We start from the raw sequence: 22,990 nt of genomic DNA, 5'->3' as shown, positions 1-22,990 counted from the left end.
AGTTTTAGTTTGCATTATTCTCCTGACTTTGAAGAAGGTGACAACTATTACAGTTATTAAACTGATTTGTATTACATTAGACTGCTGATTTATTGTGAATGAGTGATATTGTTTTATGATGCATTATACTGCTGAGGTATAAGAAATACTGTTTTCAGAGAGTCATGGCCTTATTTGTCTGATTAGAAGAGAACAGAGCATACCGGAGAGGTTTTCTGCCCCATCTCATCAGGAGGAGATAAAACAGGGAGCCAAGGCCGTCACTTAGGCGCCGTAAGAGAGAAAGAATGTGAATGTTTAGGTTTTATGACTAGGTGGAGGGGGGCTGAAGCTATAAGAATGTGAGAAACACTCAGACGCTTCGAGATCAGGCGGACACCCTCCCGCGCTCATCTCCCCTCCGGATGGTTTATGCTCAAAAGTGTTGAATTGTATGGAATAAAAGATTGTTGATTGAGCATTTATACACCGAGTATTGTCCTTCCTTCAGCCCAAAGATCAAAAGAATTGGGAGATTTAACAATGGACATGGCATGTATGATGCAGTGAAGGCATTTCAAGTGAAGCTGTCACAAATGCACCAGTGCAACCTGTCTCACTTTCCCTGTTGCCAAGTAATGTTGAACCAAGTCGGCGCACTTTGCTGATAAACTGAGCGCACTGAGTTCGCGGCGCTTTGGTGACTGTGAATCACAAAAAGAGAATTTCAAGCTTCTTCTTTACGTGGAAACTGCACCTGTGCAGATTCAGATGGAGCTGCAGTGTAATGGTACACTCAAGGCAAAGTACGACACTGAATGGCCTGCACAGTTTATTAGTTCCATTCCTGCAGCAATGGCCCAGCTCAGTCTACATGCAGCTATGTATGACTATATGCTCATGCCACTGTGTTGATTGCAGGTGGGTGCATGCTCCATGTTGCAGGGTTTTTCTTCAGGTACTCTTTTTTTTTTTTTTTTTTGTCCGCCATGATCTAAACACATGCACCTCATTGGAAGCTCTAAATAACCCACCTAAATTGGTTCTTAATTTAAAATTAAAAGTGATCATCTGAAAATTAGACGAAAGCTTATTTGTGACAATCTAAGAAACATGTAATTGAAGCTGCTCCTCTTTGCTGTGGGCAGGTTTGAGAGCAGCCACCTGGGCTTCGCTGGAGGGCAGCAGGAGCAGCCTCAGCACCTCACTCCTCCTCCGCCTGCAAGCACACCTCTGCTGTGACCTGGAAAATGCCTAAGGAAGCTTTTCCCTTTTCACTTTGGGTGTAAGCGGTCCTGGGTTCAAATCCCTGATGAGCCTGTTTGGTTTTTGGGGCTTTGCTGTTGAACTGTTCATGCAAGTCCTGGGAAACTGTAATTTGCTATTTTCAGATGTCATAAAAACTCCCTCAAAAGCCTTCAGCTGATCCAAAATGCTGGAGCGAGAGTACTGGCAGGGCCTAGAAAGAGAGAGCATAACGTTCAAGACTGAAGATTTTTTATTTGTCACATGCATAGTCATTAAATTACAAAACAAACAGTGAAATGTCTCCTGAACTGCTCCTTTGACTGTACAAAAAAAGACATTACATACAATAAGTAAATAGATTTTAAAAGTCTGGAAATTTTAAATCAAAAATCTGAAAATGTACTTTGTGCAAATGGAGTGTTAAAGTGTCTTGTGCCATATTAGCACAGCAACGTATTGACAGAGCTGTGCAAGTAAACAAGTGACCAGAGTAATATAAACAGAGTAATTCAACTGAGTGACCAGAGAAGTGTAAACAGTAATGCGACCAGGGTAGTGTGAACAGATTGATATAAGGTCCTGTTTCAGTCACTTATTGATGCTATGAGGGGAGTGGGGGCGTGTTCTGGTTTAGGACTCGTACGGCCTGAGGAGAGAAGCTCCTCCTCGAGTGTCTGTTTTGGCCCCGATGGTGTGGAACCTTCTGCCTGATTGCAGAAGTCGAAACATTTTGTTACTGGGATGGGACCAGTCCTTTAATATCTGAGATGCTCTGGACCAACATCTCCTGGTGTAAATGTCCTGTAGGGAAGTTATATTTGTGGATCATACTGTATTTGCATTTGTAACGCAGCAGCGTTCTGACGCACGGATCACTCTGCTTCTCAATCCTGGACACAGTTATTCCCACACCAGGAAGTGATGTTCTGTGTGAGGATGCTCTCCACAGCGCCTGAATAGAAAGTTCTGAGGACCACTGGAAAAACCTGCTAACTTCCTGAGTTGTCGGAGACGGTACAGGCGCTTGCCTAGCCAGTACTGTGCGCATGCGCCAACCAGCGTGCAGCCTGTTACAGTCGCTCCTGCTTTTCTCTTAGTTTAGCTCTTTTTTCTTACGTATTCTTTTTTTTTTCTGACTTGTATTTTCCTCCGTTTTCTATCTCTTACTCAATCATGTGGATTGAGAGAGTTTTTGTTCTTCTGGTGGCCGTGGAACTGTTACTTTTATCATGGAACGGGACCGCGGCACATCTCCTACACGCACGGACTGTTTACTCCAGAGATCAGCTGATCGCCCTGATGCCGGCCGGCTCGCTGGCCAGGCCTGCAGAAGTGCCCGCAGAAGTACCAGCTGAAATTTGGAGGAAAACACATCGGGGATGCAGAGGTCAAGGACAGAAGAGAAGAAAAAAGGTGACGGTGAGACAGCGGAGGCTCGAAGCGAGGAGGAGGTTTAAACCGTGTCTGCCGTCTATCGTGATGGGAAATGTGCGATCGTTGGCAAGTAAAATCGACGAGCTCTCAGCACTGGTACGGAGTCAGAGGGAATACCGAGAGTGTAGCCTGATGTGTTTCACCGAATCATGGCTGCACCAGGACATTCCCGATGAGAATGCTTCCGTGGAAGGCTTCCACACTGTTCGGGCGGACAGGGACAGCATCGCTAGCGGTAAGCGTAAAGGAGGTGGGCTTGCTGTTTTAGTTAACAACCGGTGGTGTAACCCTGCCAACATAACAATCAAAGAAAGGATTTGTTGCCCGGACACTGAACTGTGTGCTGTTGGACTCAGGCCGTATTATTTACCCAGGGAATTCTCTCACGTCATCTTGGTGGCTGTCTATGTTCCCCCCTCTGCTAACCCCACAGCTGCATGTGACACTATCCACTCTGCCATAGCTCGGCTACAGACTCAGCACCCGAGTGCCTTTATTGTGATCTCGGGTGACTTCAACCATGTATCACTGGACAATACACTACCAACATTCAAACAATATGTGGACTGTCCCACCAGGGGAGAGAAAACTTTAGACTTACTGTATGCTAACGTCAAGGATGCATACAGCTCCTCCTCCCTCCCCCCACTTGGTAGGTCAGATCATAACCTGATTCACCTCACCCCCCGCTATGTGCCAATTGTGAGGAGGGAACCTGTGACCACCAGGACTGTTAGGAGGTGGTCAGAGGAGGCAATAGCGGAACTACAGGGCTGTTTCGAGGTGACCGACTGGGAAACACTCTGTGAGCCTCACGCCGAGGACATCAATGGGCTTACTGAGTGTATCACAGGCTACATAACTTTCTGCACCGACTCCATTGTTCCAGCTCAGACTGTTCATTGTTACCCAAATAACAAGCCGTGGGTGACTAAGGACATCAAAGCCCTCCTCAACAACAAGAAGAGGGCTTTCAGAGGGGGCAACAAAGAGGAGGTGAGGAAGATCCAGGTGTTACTAAAGGACAAGATCAGAGAGGCTAAGGACAATTACAGGAGGAAGCTGGAGTGGAAACTCCAGCAGAACAGCATGAGAGAGGTATGGAGGGGCATGAAGACCATCACTGGATTCAGGCCAACCAACAGCAGGGGAGCTGAGGGAGGTGAGAATAGAGCCGACGAGTTGAATCTGTTTTTCAATAGATTCGACACCACAGTGTCTGCTCCCACCCCCACAACCTCACCTGCAGTCAGCCTGGAATCCAGAGCCACACCACTGTGCCAGCCTCTCTCTTCACATGTTGCCTCCTGTGAGAGTCCTGACACCCCTCCCCCACCCATCACCTTCACTCAATACCAGGTTGAGATGCAAATGAGGAGACTTCACTCAGGCAAGTCTGCTGGACCAGACGGAGTGAGTCCCCTTGTCCTCAAGACCTGTGCCCCCCAGCTGTGTGGAGTCTTTCATAAACTGTTTATGCTGAGTCTGAGTCTGCAGAGGGTCCCGATGATGTGGAAGACATCATGCCTCGTCCCTGTACCAAAGACGCCTCGTCCCAGTGGCCCCCAGGATTACAGGCCCGTGGCACTGACCTCCCACATCATGAAGACCCTGGAAAGGCTCATCCTGGACCAGCTGCGACCCATAGTAAGACCACATCTGGATCCCCTTCAGTTCGCTTATCAGCCTCGTCTCGGAACAGAGGACGCCATCATCTACCTGCTCAATCGTGTCTACACCCATCTGGACCAGCCGGCGAGCACTGTGAGGGTCATGTTTTTTGACTTTTCCAGTGCTTTCAACACCATCAGGCCGACCCTCCTGGGTGATAAGTTAGCAGCAATGCAGGCGGATGCTTCTCTGGTGTCCTGGATTGTTGATTACCTGACAGGAAGACCACAATATGTACGTCTCCCACAGTGTGTGTCTGACAAGGTGATTAGCAACACAGGGGCACCACAGGGGACTGTCCTCTCCCCCTTCCTCTTCACCCTCTACACCACAGACTTCAGCCACTGCACAGAGACCTGCCATCTTCAGAAGTTTTCTGATGACTCTGCGGTGGTTGGATGCATCAGCAGGGATGATGAGACAGAGTACCGGGCTGTGGTCGACTCCTTTGTCACGTGGTGTGAGCAGAATCATCTGCAGCTCAACGTGGCAAAGACCAAGGAACTGATCGTGGACTTCAGGAAGACCAGGAAACACTTGACCCCTGTTTCAATCCAGGGGGTCAGTGTTGACATTGTGGAGGACTATAAATACCTTGGAGTACACATTGACAATAAACTGGACTGGGCTAAAAACACCACAGCACTTTACAGGAAGGGCCAGAGTCGTCTCTATTTTTTGAGGCGACTGAGGTCCTTCAACATCTGCCAGAAAATGCTGAGGATTTTCTATGAGTCTGTTGTGGCCAGTGCGATCCTCTATGCTGTTGCATGCTGGGGGAGCAGGCTGAGGGTCGCAGATGCCAACAGACTTAATAAACTGATCCGTAAGGCCAGCAATGTTGTGGGGATGGAGCTGGACTCCCTCAAGGTGGTGTCGGAGAGGCGGATGCTGTCCAAGATAAAGACAATGTTGGATAACACCTCCCACCCACTCCATGACATGCTGGTCAGTCACAGGAGCACGTTCAGTGAGAGACTGAGATTACCCAAAAGCACCACTGAACGACACAGGAAATCATTCCTGCCTGTGGCCATCTCCCTGTACAACGCATCCACTTAACACACTGTTTGCTGCTACAACTACACATGTTTCTTTTCCAAATATTTATTTATAAGTGACTTATGTATGTATGTATGTATATATATATGTATATATTGTACTATTCTTAGTTAGCGTATTGTCTGTCTTGTCTTAATGTTGGTTTAAAATGGAGCACTGTAACAAAAAATAATTTCCCCCAGGGATCAATAAAGTATTCTGATTCTGATTCTGAATTAATTACCAGCACTTTTTCCGTTTTATAACGGAATTTTTTTTAACAGTGTATAAATGCTGTCCGTTTAAATGGTCTTACCTGTAAACACTGCTGTATCCACCGGATTCCAGCCAGAGTGGATTCTGGACTCTTCCACGCTCCTGTTAGTGATCCTCCATCTGGATGGATGAGAACAACCTTCTGAACAATCTAGCAGGAGATGGCCCATATCTATGGGACTGATTTGTGCTAATAACGCCCATTGTATGTACTGATAACAGCCGAAGCGGGTGAATAAAGTCACCCAAGCTGTGCCATTACCCAGCATACACCACTCCCTCCATAAATGCAATAAATGATACAAAAGTAATAGCCTATAATTAATTTCTCTGCTGTATCTGCTGTTTCTCAGGTAGTTGCTTACATTATATAATTGATTGTTTTCTGTATACGTCACTACAATGTGATTTTGGAAATGTATAAATATACCGACAACAGGCTCTTCCGCGGCAATCTCTTGTCGTCAATAAGCAACGTTTAGGGAGCTCTATAGTATTCAATGAGAGGACCCTGCACGTCAATTCTCGACGGGAGAGGGGTACCCTGCGCGTTGATAAGTGAAGCAGAGGGAGCCTGACCATGCGTCACACGTTTGACGAGTTGGGAGTGAGAACGCGTTGGCTCTTCTGGAAGCTGCAGCGCCAAATCACAACAACAGTCACCTTATTTTAAGGTAGACCCTGCAATAATACATACAGAGAAACACCCCACAATCCCTATGAGCAAGCACTTTGGTAACAGTGGGAAGGAAAAACTCCCTTTTAACAGGAAGAAACTTCTGGCAGAACCAGGCTCTGGGAGGGGCGGGGCCATCTGCTGCGACTGCTTGGGGAGACAGAAGGAAGACAGGATAAAAAACATGCTGTGGCAGAGAGCCAGAGATTAATAACAAGTGTGATTCAGTGCAGAGAGTTCTTTGAACACATAGTGAGTGAGAAAGGTGACATAAGAAGAAATACTCAATGCATAGTGTCATTCTCCCGAATCCAAACGGGAAGCAGATTCTATAGAAGAGGGGCCTGAAAACTGAAGGCTCTCCCTCCAATTCTACCTTTAAATACTCTAGGAACAACAAGTAGGCCTGCAGCGCAAGAATGAAGTGCTCAAATGGGGTGATGTGGTACTATAAGGTCATTAAGATAAGATGATTATTTAAGACCTTGTATGTGAGGAGCAGGATTTTGAATTCAATTCTGGATTTAACAGGAAGCCAATGAAGGGAAGCCAAAACAGGATTAATCTGCTCTCCCTTTCTAGTCCCTGTCTTGCTGCAGCATTCTGGATTAACTGAAGGCTTTTCAGGGAGTTTTTAGGACATCCTCATAATAATGAATTACAGTAGTCCAGCCTGGAAGTAATAAATGCATGAACTAGTTTTCAGCTTCACTCTGAGACAGGATATTTCTAATTGTAGACATGTACTGCAAATTGAAGAAAGCAGTCCTACATATTTGTTTAATATGTGCGTTGAAGGACATATCCTGGTCAAAAATGACTCCAAGGTTCCTCACAGTGTTACTGGAGGCCAAGGTAATGCCATCCAGAGTAAGAATCTGGTTAGATACCACATTTCTAAGATTTTCAGGGTCGAGTACAATAACCTCAGTTTTATCTGGATTAAGAAGCAGAGGATTAGACGTCATCCTGGTCTGTATGTCTTTAGTAAATTCCTGCAGTTTAAATAATTGGTGTGTGTTATCTGGCTTCATGGATAGATAAAGTTGGGTGTCATCTGCATAGCAGTGAAAATGTATGCTATGCCTTCTGATAATAATACAGTACACTGTGATATCAGCAGGACTGAGGTAATATTTACGTATTATGCACAAAGTATAAGTATTTCTCAGCTTCTTTGTGTCATGGTGCTGCAGGTGCAGCTGGTCTGTCAGCTACTGCTGGTGCTGCTGTAGCTGGTGCTGGAGCAGCAGTGGGATGGCTGGCGAGTTTCATCAGCTGAAAATCATAAGGAATTCATATATTTGCTTTATGAAAAAACTGAAAGTCTTGTTATTCTCTCAAGATTGTTTTTAATCATTGTGTTGTGTTTTCATTATTTTCATTTTGATACATTTATATTAAAATTATATATTATGGTGCAAAGCTTTAAACCTTGTGAGTATTATTAGTACAGCTAACTGTGTTCAATACACGGTTATAAACACAAGACATGGTGTTACGTTTCGGTGTGTCAGTGTTTTGTTTTTGCATGACTTATGTATTTCCTGCTTTACTTTGAAAGTCTGTGTTATCTTAGTGTGTTTTCAGTTTACATTTTCCCTGTCTCGTCAGTTCTAATTTGCCCCAGCTGTGTTTCCCTCTTGTTGTCCATTTTCCTGATTGCTCCCTCTAGGTATTTAAACCCTGTGTTTCAGTGTGTCATGGTCGCGATCTCCCCCGTGTTGTAAATAGTTTGGTGTTTTGTTGTAAATAAATAGTCTGTTGTAAATAGTTGTGAATGGGTTTGTTAATACTTTCGTCATGGGATATTTTCGTTTTGGGATTTTGGTGGAGAGCCTTCGTGGTTTTATTTTCCTTATCTTTGTTTTTCTACGTTGCACCCCGGTTGCCTAGGCCGGGGTGTAACATATGGGGGCTCGTCCGGGATCGCTGGAGGGTCCGAAGGAGGGACAGCTTCGGCCTTCTGTCTTCGCTGGAGGGTCCGAGGACCGCTTCAGTCTCCGTCTGTCTTCGCTGGAGGATCCGAGGGACCGCTCCAGCCTTCATCCGCCTTCGCTGGAGGATCCGAGGGACCGCTCCAGCCTTCTGCAGCTGGTGGGCTGCGTGTCCGTGTGTGCAGCTGGTGGGCTGCGTGTCCGTGTGTGCAGCTGGTGGGCTGCGTGTCCGTGTGTGCAGCTGGTGGGCTGCGTGTCCGTGTGTGCAGCTAGTGAGCTGCTCATCCGCCTTCGCTGGAGCGTCCGAGGGACCGCTCCAGCCTTCATCCGCCTCTGCTGGAGGGTCCGGGGGACCGCACCAGCCTTCGTCGTCTGCTGGAGGGTCCGTGGGACCGCTCCAGCCTCCATCAGCTTCGTCTGCCTTCATCCGCCTTCGCCGGGGGGAGGGTCCGTGGGACCGCCCCAGCCTTTGTCGTCGCTGGAGGGTCTGTGGGACCGCTCCAGCCTTCATCCGCCTTCGCTGGAGGGTCCGAGGGACCGCTCCAGCCTTCGTCGTCTGCTGGAGGGTCAGTGGGACCGCTCCAGCCTCCATCAGCTTCGTCTGCCTTCGTTTCAGCCTTCGTTTGTCTGAATCAAACTTTTCACTTGGGGTTACATGTTTGATTTTTGGGTAGGGGGAAATGTTACGTTTCGGTGTGTCAGTGTTTTGTTTTTGCATGACTTATGTATTTCCTGCTTTACTTTGAAAGTCTGTGTTATCTTAGTGTGTTTTCAGTTTACATTTTCCCTGTCTCGTCAGTTCTAATTTGCCCCAGCTGTGTTTCCCTCTTGTTGTCCATTTTCCTGATTGCTCCCTCTAGGTATTTAAACCCTGTGTTTCAGTGTGTCATGGTCGCGATCTCCCCCGTGTTGTAAATAGTTTGGTGTTTTGTTGTAAATAAATAGTCTGTTGTAAATAGTTGTGAATGGGTTTGTTAATACTTTCGTCATGGGATATTTTCGTTTTGGGATTTTGGTGGAGAGCCTTCGTGGTTTTATTTTCCTTATCTTTGTTTTTCTACGTTGCACCCCGGTTGCCTAGGCCGGGGTGTAACACATGGTTTTGTGTACAAGTTTTTAAATATGGATGACAGGGTGCAGTCAGAACTGAACATAACTGGCATCTCTTTAGTTTTTCTCTCTTTTGGTTTAAGTTAAAAGGAAGACTGGATATTTTAATGTCAGCTCACAGATTATCATCATCATATTACATGATTACTGGGAGCCCAAGATAATGAAAAAAAAAAAAAAAAGCCAAAACTATTGGTGGCTGCTACTGCTACCCCGCAGCATCTAAGTAGATACACCCTTGGTATCAATTTCAAAATCCTACTTCACCTTCTCGAGTTATCACGACACATGGGTGTCTGTCAAAACAATATTACCGGTCAATGACCAGCAGCATATTTAGTTTGAATATTGATATAAATTGAAGTGGGTGAGTTAATGCCTTATATTCTCTAGAAAGGGGAGAGAAAATTGATCCAGTTGAAATTGGGAACTTGGGAACTGTTGGTGTGCTGAACCTGCATATTATGGGAGTTTAAAGAGGAAAAATCTCCTCTGTATTTAGGAAGTAACTGACCAGAAGAAACTGTTCAAGACCTGGAGAGGAAGAGCTTGAGAGTTGAATTCCCAGGATGTGGCATGGAAACACACTCCCTATTAATGCAAGACCTATCAAGGTGGTTGAAAAGCCTTTCTCAGGAAGATGTAAGATTAATATGTTCTTGACTGCTTGTTCTTCTCAGTGACCACCTTTTCCTTTGTTGTTTGTAACCAGGCTAATAACTTTGACTGTGGTGGCTTTGGGCCTTGGATTGCAGGCCAGAAATATGTCTTAAGTGACTAGTCTGTTTCAGAGAAAAATAAACCTTGTGTACTCAATTTTCAGTGAGTGTGGTGGTTTTTTACTGGTCACTATTAGAACTTATTACTTTCTTGTCCTGAGGCTGTTTTGTTGCCCACATTACATTTAACACATTTACCTTCATTTACTGCTTCCTGAACCTCAAACCCTGATTCATCAGACAGGTACAGGTGAGTACAGTTTCTCTGTAACTCACAAGTTGATCTTCCCTCCCAGATGAGACAGTGATGAGTTCTTTCAGGCCTGTAAACAAGAATGAATTGATGGTGAGCAAAAGGTTTCGCATTAAAGACCCTCCTTTAATTGAGGTTTACTCCTGGATATTTCTGGATGTTTGTCTGATAGAACTGAATCTATAAAAAAAGCTGTACACTCAAATTCTAACCAATCAAAATAACTTTCAGCATTTAGACAAATCTAATCCTAGCAAATGGTTTTTGTGGAATATCTGGTTTTTCATTGTGGCACAAGAAACTGATTTTTAAAAAAATCTAGAATATGATATAAAGGATGGAAAGTTTTTCATTGAGATAACTTGTATCAAAATATGAAAGCAGCAAGAATGCATTTCTTGAATATCAGAAACTGAAATCCATCAAACAGGAAAAACTAAATCCCACTCAGCCTATACACCATACACCACACTAAGCTATTATTTATAATTGATAAATCAATTTCCTTCCCAACCGTAAAGTTGAAGCGAGGTCTTTCCTTTTTTTAATTTTTTTTTTATTGAAAAAGGACTTACAATAAAGTGCACTGATATTATTTAGTCAAAAAGAAAATAAAGATTTTTTTCTTAGTCCTTTTGTTCTACATTGAGATAACAAAAAATGAACTCGGTGGCTTGACAGTGTATGGGGGACACAAAGCTAATCCATTTATTTCATATTTTGTAGAATTTATCTTTTCGAATTTTTAAGGAGAATGTCAATTTTTCCATTTTAAATATTTCAAAAACCACATTAAACCAATCCTCAAGTGTTGGTGGAGTTGGATTTAGCCACTTTTTTTGCTGGCCGCTAATAGCGCTTGTAAAAGCTTTGTGTCCCCTCCCCGGACCGAGCCAGCAACCAGGCCCAAGTACAAATTTACAAAATTAATATCAGATTTTATCTTAAAGACCTCACACAGAGGTTTATGAACTCCCGGCCAGTATTTTTTTAATTAGGGCAATCCCAAAAGATATGGTAAGGATGTGCCTCTTCTGATCCACGTCTTCTCCAGCATTCTGCTGTCCCATTTTTATATCTAGTTTGATGATGGGTTTTGAAAAATCTAATAATATTCTTCCAACAGTGGTCTCTCGAAGATAGGGAACTTGTTGAGTACCAATGAAAATTACAAATCCTCTCTTAGTTCTCCTTTGTTATACCCATCCCTGATTCCAGTTCCCATTTGGTCTTAATATTTTGGGTAGTATCCTTCCTTGCCTGTAGAAGCACATTTTGGAGATTGCCTTTCTCAGAGAACCAACATATGCTAATTTAACTATCTTAGAAATTCCTCACTCAACCGAGTTTGGGTTTGAGATATTGCAATGTTTGTTAAAATAATCCCGCATTTGAAGAAACCTGAAAAAAAAAATCAACTTGTCTTAGGTCATTTGTTATTTGTAAAGATTGGAAACTCTGTAGTGTCCAGGCACGTGCAGAGGGGGGGGCTAGAGGGGCTTGAGCACCCGCCCCTTTCCTGATGGGTGCCCAAAGTGCCCTTTTGTTGAGGCAACTTTTTAAAAAAAAGTTTTTTTTTTTTTTTTTAATGTGTGTGTGCGTGCGGAGTCCTGTCTGTGCCCCTCAACAATAATAGTTAACTTGTAATCACAGTTTTGCTAAATGAAAGGATCTGGCTTGCATCAGTCACATGATCACATTTAACCAATGATCGCCCTTGACAGCAGAACGCGCTGGTTACGAGCCGGGAACGAGCTCACAAAGAGCACGCGCATTTGTTGCGGTCCGGAGCTGTAGGAGAAACACAAGTTAACTCAGAGACACAGACTGATGCGACAAACCCAGTAAGTAGGTGTACAGCGTACACTGTAGTGTATAGCACCCAGGAGTATTGGCTTATTACATACACGTTGGTAAGCTGTCTTGTTGCAACTGACGAACTGAAACAAATGAGCGTACTGTGTGTGCAACAGCGTGACAAACATTACCTGTCCTTTTATTAACTGCACAGGTAGTGCTGGTCATAGCTGCTGGCTACCTGTGTAAGGCTGTCATGGGTCTGTAGCTCTGTCACCGTTTTAGTGAACATATTTAGTTTTAATGTAAGTTACAGAGCTTTTCCTTCCTTTCTGGAGGGATTATATTTCACTAAAAACGATCTAATATGCATGTCCACATAATTATGCATTATTATAATTATAATATTTTAAAAAACACATGCTGTATTTTAAAGAAAATACATTAAGTGGTAAATGGCCTGTATTTGTATAGCGCTTTACTTAGTCCCTAAGGACCCCAAAGCGCTTTACACTACATTCAGTCATTCACCCATCCATACACAGGTGATGGCAGCTACATTATAGCCACAGCCACCCTGGGGCGCACTGACAGAGGCGAGGCTGCCGGACACTGGCGCCACCGGGCCCTCTGACCACCAGTAGGCAACGGGTGAAGTGTCTTGCCCAAGGACACAACAACCAAGACTGTCCAAGCCGGGCTCGAACCGGCAACCTTCCGATTACAAGGCAAACTCCCAACTCTTGAGCCACGATCGCCCCAAGAAGCAGATTATATTAGATTTATATTTTAAATAAGACAAAATTTGGCTTTTACAGCAGTGAAATTATTGTATCTCTATAGTTTAAAAATGTAATAAGCTTTGCCCCTGCACAGAGTGGATAGTGAAACAAATGGAATCATCATAATGACATTACTTCATATTTATTACTTCCCCCTCCTCATTGCTTTATTATTGTAGCTCTAGTAATAAATAATAATGTAAGGATTCTGGATCAGCACAGTGATGCCCATAGTACAGTATTCTGAAGAAGGTCTAAAATGTCACTGTGCGTGCATGTGTGTGTTTTATGTATATGGATTTTTGTAAATTATTACTCATGATATAACATTGTCCAGACATGCCTGATAAGGACATGAGGAGGAAACAGTAGGAGCTGTGTGAGGCTACTAAAGGCAGTGCTATAACATTTTTCTGTCATCATTTTATTATAGATTAAGTGCAAGAGTTGTTAGGTGTGGATAATTAGATTATAGTTTATTGCAATAACAAGTTGTGCCTTGTTCTCAGATAGACAGCAAGTGGAGAGTGATATATGAAATGATGGGAAGGAAGAAGAGAAGCAAAGAGTGATTCACAGGCAGAGCCTAAATTATTTCTCACAGCTTTTTGTTGCCTTATGGTTCCAAGCGCTGTCACCAATCTTTGCATTTTGTTATTATCTCATAACACTTGTTTAATCAGCTACCATCTCTCCTATGGACTTTTTACTGTCTACAGTCTCAGATCAACACAGCCCTGCCCTCCAGCACCATCCACAGCAACCCCTCAACAGCAACATTGTACCCATCAGGTAAAACATCGGCTACGTTTGCTTTGCCTTGTTGCCCATATTAGATTCTTGATGAATGTGTGTTGTTGTTATTCAGCCTGGTTCAATGTGCCCCTTTTTAACTTTGAGCACCTGCCCCTTTAAACCTCTCTGCACGGCCCTGCTGAGATCCAACCTCACAATCACTTTTTCTATGACGACTAAAGGAAGTTTATTTACTTCACAGACCCAGTGACGCCCATTCAGTTTCATTTTCCAAGAAATAACAGCTGATCCTCACTCTTCTGTTTAAGACACCGTTCAGTTTTAAGCTCCTCATCCTGAGTGGAATAATGATTCTGTGTGAGTACAGCTACCTTTTTCAAATCATCTCTACATAATATAAGCTCATGATTCTACCGTCACAGAAAATGTCTAAATATTTCCAGTTGAGCTGTGGTAAGTTTTGTTTTCTTTCTTGTGTTTCAGTGACAGTGGTAGCATTCGCAGTCGGGGCAGGTAAAAATATATAATATACAAGGGCGTAGATTTGGCATGGACGGAAGGGACACGTCCCCACCAATAATTTGATCTCTTCGAGTAAAGAAAAACAAACCCGATAGAAAGAAAGAAAACGATCATTCAACGTCTCATTCACCCAGCAGTGCAGAAAGAGTTAAATTACGCAGTGTTGCCAACTCCTCAGTAAGGAAACTCGCTATTGGTTGTCCTAAAAGTCGCTAGAAGTCGCCAAATGACGCCATCGCCCAATTTGCATAATTGGTCATGCTAATGTAAATGTAACCTATGCTGTTGGAGAGAGAAACAACATCGTGGAAGAGACATAAAGTGAGTAAAAAAGGTCCTAAATGCAGTTAGAATTTATTTAGAACTACAAATTAAATTTCTTTTAGCAATTATTGTTTTTTAATGTCATAATTCCAACCCTGCTCCTTTATCCGGGCCTTGACCAGCAAAAGTGCCCCGAAATTAGCACTCTGGTGGAGTTACTTTATGTATGTGTGTGTGTGTGTGTGTGTGTTTGTTTATAAGTAGTTTTAAACCTTTTGATCCACAAAACAGCATAACAGTAAAGGAAGAACTGACTGCGTTACAGTCAGTGCGGGAGCAGCGGCTTCGCTCATGCGCAATTCATTTGCCGTTTGGACGCACAGGTGTGAACATCTCCTACCCTGATAGCAGCTGGGGGAGGACTATCCTCCGCCTGTGAGCGCTTTGGCACGGGTGAGGTGCCCAAGGCTGCACGGATGCTTGTTGAGAGTAAGAGCGATACGCGTTTTCACGTCAAAAAGTCGTCATAAATAAGTCTCCAATAACACCAGAAAAAGTCACCAGATTTGTCGCTAGTCGCTTTTTAGAAAAAAAAGTCGCTAAGAGGGTCTGAAAACTCGCTAAATATAGCGACAAAGTCGCTAAGTTGGCAACACAGAAATTACGTTCTCTACCTCATGTGACAAATATGGCCAATGTGATTGGCTGTGCCTGTCAGGGAACTCTGTTGTTTAGTTTTAGCAGCAGTAAGCTTGCGCTGGGAGGACCTGCAAGGAGGAGAGGAGGGCGGTGTTCCAGATCTACTGGCGTTTAGATCAACTGGCGTTGGTCGAACAGATGTGTGGCAGTCTTGCGTTTCAGGAGCTGCTACCGACAAACCAGCAAAAAAACGCCAAATGTGTCATCTGTGACACTTGTGAGGTTATCTCAAACACACTCCGTCAGTCTTGATGCTGTTGAACAACAAAATGTTTAAAAATGTGGCGAGTTTACCTGGTGATATCCTCATGCGCGACGCGATCGCGAAAACAGCAAACAAGTAACACCACGCCGTTGTTGTTCACAGGACAGCAAGAGTAAACGATCGGGAGACTCTTGTCGTCGTTATCGTTCCCCTCGCACGGTTTATTTCTCCGAATTCAGCGTTTTTGCTTCACAACTACAGCGAGCAGTTTACTTTGTGCACTAACATGGAGTCGAGTCAACCAGCGCCACCTCTGGCCAAGTGCCACAGCCTACAGCCAGATCAACCTGTGACACACATCTGCACCACGTTTGAATTCGTGTCATGCACATTTGTACCTTTCAATTGTGTCTGTTTGTGCGTCATGCAAATAAACCTTTGGAAAGAATGAAATGATATCATATATTCCTTATTGGCCTACATTTGTACAAAATTCCAAATTATATACACAAAGTCATAGAAATCACCACTCCAATTGGTCATCATGATTTTGATATTCTCTTTTTCCATAACAATGAAATACACCTTGGACAAATATGACACATCAATATTTCATTAGTGTTGTCACATCACATCCTGTAAGCATCGTCTGTCTGTGTCTTTTCCCTGAAAATGAATATTTCCAGCCAATATAGGCAATTCATCAACATGGCTGGAGTTATATACAGTCTGTATAAGTGTGGTTAATCCAATGAAGATTTGTAAGGAGACGGCAGTTACTGTGAATTCACAGCAGTTACACAGTGATTAGTAATAAACAGCCAGTGAGAGTGAGTGGATATGACTGTTCCCACCACTAACACATGACCATAGCCCACTACTAGATTAACTTGTGACACATCTGCACCTGCTGCTATGATCACATTGAGTAGAGGCTGAGTGGCTGAACTTACCCCTGGTACATCCAAATCTACCCACAAACATGTTGAAAGATGCAATGCCAGCAATGTGGATTGTCAACACTGAAAACAATCAGTAAGCAAAGACAACAGGGATCATTTGTTTCTGTTTATTTAGCACCCACAACATTTGTAGTCGCCTTCTGCACAGGGGAAGTCCACACACACTGTGTGGTACCACTTTCCACAGAAGGTGCAATCTGCAAGATTGAATGAGATTGTCAGGGTCATTGTCTGACTGTTTATTACTAATCACTGTGTAACTGCTGTACATTCACAGTAACTGCCATCTCCTTATAAATGTTTATTAGATTGACCACACTTATGCAGACTGTATATCACAACCAACTCTAACATGTTGTTTGCAGAGGGAAGACACAGACAGACTACGCTAACGACATGTGATGTTACAACACTGGTGAAATATTAGTGTGTTCACGACATTTTTCGTATGGGCAAAAGTATTGATATCAGGATGGTGATTCTTATGTGTATGTCATTTGGCATTTTGTACAAATGTAGGCTGATAATAAATACATGATATCATTTCATTCATTTCAAAGGTTTATTTGCATGACGCACAAACAGACACAATTGAAAGGTACAAATGTGCATGACACGAATTCAAACGTGGTGCAGATGTGTCACAGGTTGATCTGGCTGTAGGCTGTGGCACTTGGCCAGAGGTGGCGCTGGTTGACTCGACTCCATGTTAGTGCACAAAGTAAACTGCACGCTGTAGTTGTGAAGCAAAAACGCTGAATTCGGAGAAATAAACTGTGCGAGGGGAACGATAAAGACGACAAGAGTCTCCCAATCGTTTACTCTTGCTGTCCTGTGAACAACAACGGCGTGGTGTTACTTGTTTGCTGTTTGCTGTTGGGGCGATCGTGGCTCAAGAGATGGGAGTTCGCCTCGTAATCGGAAGGTTGCCGGTTTGAGCCCCGGCTTGGACAGTCTCGGTCGTTGTGTCCTTGGGCAAGACACTTCACCCGTTGCCTACTGGTGGTGGTCAGAGGGCCCGGTGGCGCCAGTGTCCGGCAGCCTCGCCTCTGTCAGTGCGCCCCAGGGTGGCTGTGGCTACAATGTAGCTTGCCATCACCAGTGTGTGAATGTGTGCGTGAATGGGTGGATGACTGGATATGTAAAGCGCTTTGGGGTCCTTAGGGACTAGTAAAGCGCTATATAAATACAGGCCATTTACCATTTACCATTTTCGCGATCGCGTCGCGCATGAGGATATCACCAGGTAAACTCGCCACATTTTTAAACATTTTGTTGTTCAACAGCATCAAGACTGACGGAGTGTGTTTGAGACAACCTCACAAGTGTCACAGATGACACATTTGGCGTTTTTTTGCTGGTTTGTCGGTAGGAGCTACTGAAACGCAAGACTGCCACACATCTGTTCGACCAACGCCAGTTGATCTAAACGCCAGTAGATCTGGAACAGCGGCAGCAAAAAGGAAGAACCTCGATATACGAAAGTATTTTTCAAAGAAACCTGTAAGTCACTTAAAGTCAAGTTCACTCATAAAATGTGTCCGTCATAATAACGTTACAGGCTATGCTAGGCTTTGGCCCACATCAGTCTAAAATTGTATGTAACCACGAATAACGTGTTTTGGAAACTAACTGCACAACAGGCAGCACTATTAGTTCTTTCAGTCTCAGAGCAGCATTTCTAATTTTGATTGACACTGTCAGAGAAAACGGCAGCCTCGAGCAGCCAGGATATTAGTTTACAGAGGCAGTTAAACGTATATGTCTAACGTTAAAATGTTGGTGACACAATAATTTCATCCTAATGGCACTGACATATTCATAGGGTTAATTTTTGAGACAAAATATCATGAGGTAGTCATGATTTTGCAAATATTCCACCTTGTAGTGCAGTTTGCACAAATTGTTGTAAAAACGCACTCAGCCTACAAACATTACTGATGAGTCAAGATCTGCACAAATTGACAGAAACACTGAAGCAGCTCCACATTTTATTCTTATTGTCATGTATGTCCTATTTGTCAGGTGACAGAAGAAAAAACACAAAGCTCAGAGAGCAATGGTGATGCAAGATCACAGGTGGAATTGGATGATGACCTGGTGGTTCATGACTGTATTTGAAGCACATGTGTGACTGCATGTATTCGGAATGTCTCACTGTTGTTTATCAGGTGACAGAGGCAGCTCTGCCATGTTGTAGCTCGGACAGAAGTGAAGAGGCGAGGTCACAGGTGACTGACTGATGATTTGGTGCTATAGATTAACTAGTATTGTCATGACAGTTGTTAGGCTGCTGATGTAAATTCATTCATTAGTGTATATTTGACAAAGAATCTGAATTGACATGTCTCATTTTTTATATGGCATGAATCCATGTGTTATTTTTATCAGGTGGTAATATGTCCTAGTACAGTCAGAGGGGAAGAGCCAGGGCCAAAGGTGAGGCACATCAAGCACATAATAACAATTTTAATCTGAGGATAAAACACATGTACAGTGGCTATAAAAAAATCTACACACCCATGTTCAAATGCCAGGTTTTTGTCATGTAAAAAAATGACAGCAAGTCAAATAGTTCCAAAACTTCTTTCACCTTTATGTGACAATGCACCTGAAAAACAAACAAACCTTTAAAGGGGGGAACAATAAAATAAAAAAGTTAAAATAACCTGGTTGCACAAATATGCACACCCTTAAACTAATACTTGTTTGCGGCACCTTTGCCTTTTATCACACTAATCAGTCTTTTTGGGTAGCAACCTATCAGCATGGCACATCTTGATGTGGCAATATTTGCTCACTCTTCTTTGCAAATAAACCTCCAAATCGGACAGATTGTGAGGACATCTCCTGTGCACAGCCCTCTTCAGATCACCCGACAGATGTCGGATGGGATTCAGGGCTGGACTCTTTCTGGTCTCTTCCAAAACCTCAGTTTTATTCTGGTGAAGCCATTCTGTTGTTGTTCTGGATGTGTGCTTTGGGTAATTTCTGTGCTGAAAGATCAAGTTCCTCCTTATAGGCCACATTAAAGGTGGCGAAAGTTGTGAAATTATTTGACTTGCTGTCATTTTTTTAAATGACAAAAAAATGGCATTTGAACATGTGTGTGTCGACTTTTTATATCCACTGTAATCTATCTACAATAAGTGGTTCTCTGTTCTCATGAAGTTACATAAGCTATGTATTGTCATATGACCAGTGTTACAGTATAGCTAATTGTATGATGTGGTCTATTTCTAAGGAAACCAGTACACCTGTAGCAAGCAACAGGGAGAGCAACAGGGAGAGTGGCAGTGAAGGTCACAACAATGAAGAACAGAGTACAAGTGAAGATATTTTGGACAATAAGCCAAACCAGCCAAACCCTAAATGCATCCCAGTTCAAACATTGTCCAGTAGGGTCCTCCGTTTTCAAGAGAGGTGGTACAAAGAGTATCCATGGCTTCATTATAGCCATGCAGTGAAGGGAATTCTTTGTTTTTACTGTGTGAAAATATATACTGTTCAGAAAAGTATTATGTCAAAAAAGGCAGACCCTGCATTCTCATCAAAGGGGTTTACTAACTGGAAGAATGCTGTTGAAAGATTTGAAAGGCATCAAAATTCTCAATCCCAACACCATGCAGTCACAGCTAGCGCTCAAGAAGCAGCTCCAATAAATTCACAACTATCAACTGCCTGTTCAAAACAACAGCAAAATGCCAGACACTGCTTACAAAGCATTGTGGGTGCAATGCAGTTTCTTATCAGACAGGGTTTGGCACTGCGAGGACATGGCAAGGAAGATGGTAACCTCTTTCAACACTTAAAATATAACGCCAAAGATGATGTCTGTCTTTCTGACTGGCTGATCTGTTGTCATGACTATACCGCTCCACCAGTGCAAAATGAGATTTTGCAGTTGTTTGGAAACTGCATTGTCAGAAATATTGCACAAACTATCCAGTCTCTAACTGTCTTGCAGTTCTCTATCATCATAGATGGTACTCAAGATATCACAGGAAGAGAGCAAGAGTCCATATGTTTTAGATATGTGGATGAGGACCTGGTTCCACATGAGGTTTTTGTAGGCTTATATGAGGTTTCAGGAACTACTGGAGTAGAGATAGCTAGAACAGCTGTGGATGTGCTTTTGAGGCTGAATTTGCCGATGTCATGTTTAAGAGGTCAGACCTATGATGGTGCTGTGAACATGTCAGGAGCTTATTCAGGTGCTCAGGCAGAAGTGAAGAAACAACAGCCACTGGCATTGTACGTGCATTGTGGGCCTCACTGCCTGAACTTAATTACACAGGCTGCATGTCAGGCTAGTTCTGTACTACGTGATGCTTTAGAGTGGGTACATGATCTGGGGTCATTATGCAAACAGTCTGGAAGATTCAAAGCTATGTTTTCAGCAGTTGCAGCAGATTCAGAGGGACCATCAGTATCACTCAGAACTCTCTGCCCAACCAGGTGGACTGTAAGGGGAACTGCTATTAAAGCAGTGCTGTCTCAGTATGACAGTATTTTGACTAGTTTACAGGAGATGGCAGCAGCTGGATCTAGCACAAGTGCTAGGGCAAATGGAATGCATGAGAGGTTTGAAAAGGGCAGAACAGTGCTTGGACTTCTTATGGCATTGGAAGTTACTGAGGAGCTAGAATGTCTGAACAAGTCCCTGCAAAAACTGACTGCAACCATTGCAGGAATGAGATGCTCAATAGTGTGTCACATCCACTCAACAGTTGAAAAGAAATGAAGAAAGATTCCATCAGATGTTTGACAAAGCAGCGAAAATGGTGAACTCCCTTGGTGTTGAGCCCATTCAGATTCCTCACCAGAGACGGCCACCAAAACGATATGCTGGCGGGGCTAGCCAGCACACTCCCAAGTCACCTGAAGAGCATTACAGAGCAGAGTTTTACAAAGTGCTGGACAGTGTTGATGTTCAGTTTCAGGAGAGGTTCAACTAGCCAGATCTAGGTGTCTTGCAGAAACTGGAGGAAATTCTGCTCACTGGAGAGGTGGATGGCATTATTGATCGTTACCCAGAAATTAACAGACAGTCTAAAGGTTCAGCTAGCCATGTTCAGATCCAAAAATACCTTTACATCTAGTACAGAAGTGTCTACTATCATTAGGGGAATGCCGGTGGAGGTGAGGGGTCTGTTTGATCAAGTTGAAAGCCTTGTCAGGCTGCTTTTAGTCATCCCAGTATCCTCGGCTGAGGCTGAAAGAAGCTTCAGTGCCCTCAGAAGACTAAAAACATGGCTAAGGTCAACAATGACTCAAATGAGATTAAACAATGCTGCTGTATGTCATGTCCACCAGGAGATACTGGACAGTATAGATGTACAACAAATATGCCAGCAGTTTATCTCAGTTAACGAGAGGAGAATGCATGTGTTTGGCTCCTTCACATAGTGGACGTTGAGTTGTTGTGTGGGGCACCAGTAGTCCATGTCTGGGTTTGGTGGTTGAATTATCCGTCCCCACCAATGCCACAACCAAATCTACGCCCTTGATAATATATAAATATTTATGTATTTTTACATCTAACACTCATAGGTGAAGTCACACATATCATACATGTATTCACATTGAAGCATCCTGGTCAGTAACCAGCTTCCTGTTGTCAGGTGTAGCAGTGGTCTCTGCTCCTATTGTCCTGGCGGCTGTAGGTTTCACCTCAACTGGAATAGCAGCAAGCTCCTACGCTGCAATCTGGATGTCTGCAACTGCTATAGCCAATGGAGGAGGAGTGGCAGCAGGAAGTCTGTTTTCTCTTTTACAGTCAGCAGGTAAAAAAAAAAAAGTTTCCCATTACTCAAAAATCTTTATTATTGTAAACCTTAAAGAGCCACCAAACAATAACATGTGACCGTGCTGCAGTGAGGGTAATACGAAAGAGTTTTAGGACCATTTATTTAAGAAAAATCTTATCAATCATTTTGAGAATAAAGTCGAAATGTGGAGATTACAAGTGTCTGAAGAAAAGCTCCCACGGTTGCTACTGTATGTCATCAGAGTTTGTGAAATTGTGCTTCAGAATCTGTTTTTAGTAAGAAAGAAAGAAATGATTTTTCTTTAAGCTCATAAACACAGTGTGGTGATAAGTGTTAGGTTGTACAAAAAGCTGCGGCTGGTAATGGACAGATGCGAGGTTATCGATGGTTACATCCTCGTGCAATAAAGAGGATGAATGTTGTATCACAAGACGGCTGATCAGTTTGTTTCACTAACTCATCTAAATAAGGAATTTTCTTTAGCGGATATAGCGCATGTGGCAGTTTGTGTTCAAACAGTAATGTCCATATCAACAACTTTTTTCTTGTGGCTCTAATACTCCGTCGTAGGATAAACCCTCCCCCTCTCCTCTGCAGCTCAGTTACTTCATCTAACTGCTCGATCAGCTGTCTGGTGTTCTGAAGCCTGTTTTCTCTCTGCAGGTATGGCAGGTCTGTCTTTGCTCGCCAACGCAGTCCTGGGTATTGTTGGAGGAATTGTTGGAGGAATTGTTGGAGGAATTGTTGCGTTTTTGGCTAATTTCATTTGAGACCAAGAGAAATAAATAAATAAATAAATAAATAAATAATATAAATATATACATATATATATATATATATATATATATATATATATATATATATATATATATATATATCAATCAACGT

General features: G+C 43.2%; 2 protein-coding genes and 2 long non-coding RNA genes across 5 annotated transcripts; 2 read left to right on the top strand and 2 right to left on the bottom strand.

Annotated features, from left to right (window-relative positions):
* Nucleotides 1–943: 943 nt before the first annotated feature.
* Nucleotides 944–5,721, bottom strand: LOC113024590 (uncharacterized). Its single transcript, XR_003272686.1, has 2 exons — nt 5,690–5,721; nt 944–1,438 (listed from the first exon to the last, which is right to left on the bottom strand). It is a non-coding gene; the product is annotated as an uncharacterized LOC113024590 (long non-coding RNA).
* A 20-nt stretch (nt 5,722–5,741) lies between these two features.
* LOC113024588 (uncharacterized) lies at nt 5,742–15,488 on the bottom strand. The gene is made up of 3 exons (XR_003272684.1): nt 15,459–15,488; nt 10,290–10,414; nt 5,742–5,769 (listed from the first exon to the last, which is right to left on the bottom strand). It is a non-coding gene; the product is annotated as an uncharacterized LOC113024588 (long non-coding RNA).
* LOC113024579 (interferon alpha-inducible protein 27-like protein 2A) lies at nt 13,835–22,875 on the top strand. Of its 2 annotated transcripts, XM_026171767.1 has the most exons (4): nt 13,835–14,036; nt 14,163–14,192; nt 21,956–22,117; nt 22,766–22,875. In XM_026171767.1, the coding sequence occupies exons 1-4, from the start codon at nt 14,027–14,029 to the stop codon at nt 22,870–22,872; spliced, it is 309 nt and encodes a 102-aa protein (XP_026027552.1). In that variant the 5' UTR covers nt 13,835–14,026; the 3' UTR covers nt 22,873–22,875. The 2 variants fall into 2 exon arrangements, with proteins under 2 accessions (XP_026027552.1, XP_026027550.1); XM_026171765.1 differs by having other exon boundaries at nt 13,835–14,192.
* Nucleotides 18,380–21,635, top strand: LOC113024574 (zinc finger MYM-type protein 1-like). The gene is made up of 3 exons (XM_026171757.1): nt 18,380–18,562; nt 18,723–18,770; nt 19,576–21,635. The coding sequence occupies exons 1-3, from the start codon at nt 18,458–18,460 to the stop codon at nt 21,073–21,075; spliced, it is 1,653 nt and encodes a 550-aa protein (XP_026027542.1). The 5' UTR covers nt 18,380–18,457; the 3' UTR covers nt 21,076–21,635.
* Nucleotides 22,876–22,990: the final 115 nt, after the last annotated feature.

Source organism: Astatotilapia calliptera, chromosome 6, assembly GCF_900246225.1.
Source record: "Astatotilapia calliptera chromosome 6, fAstCal1.2, whole genome shotgun sequence".
NCBI classification, from domain to species: Eukaryota; Metazoa; Chordata; class Actinopteri; order Cichliformes; family Cichlidae; genus Astatotilapia; species Astatotilapia calliptera.
Note: the sequence above shows the minus strand (reverse complement) of the source record. Positions and strands in the feature narration are given on the sequence as shown.

Excerpts from the sequence above, each read along its gene's own strand:
- LOC113024579 (XM_026171765.1), top strand. The coding sequence starts at position 14,084 with ATGATTCTACCGTCACAGAAAATGTCTAAATATTTCCAGTTGAGCTGT. Across the intron at positions 14,193-21,955 it reads AGCATTCGCAGTCGGGGCAG|GTGTAGCAGTGGTCTCTGCT; the intron begins GTAAAAATATAT and ends TCCTGTTGTCAG. Across the intron at positions 22,118-22,765 it reads TTCTCTTTTACAGTCAGCAG|GTATGGCAGGTCTGTCTTTG; the intron begins GTAAAAAAAAAA and ends TTCTCTCTGCAG.
- LOC113024574 (XM_026171757.1), top strand. The coding sequence starts at position 18,458 with ATGTGTGACTGCATGTATTCGGAATGTCTCACTGTTGTTTATCAGGTG. Across the intron at positions 18,563-18,722 it reads GTGAAGAGGCGAGGTCACAG|GTGGTAATATGTCCTAGTAC; the intron begins GTGACTGACTGA and ends TATTTTTATCAG. Across the intron at positions 18,771-19,575 it reads GGGAAGAGCCAGGGCCAAAG|GAAACCAGTACACCTGTAGC; the intron begins GTGAGGCACATC and ends TCTATTTCTAAG.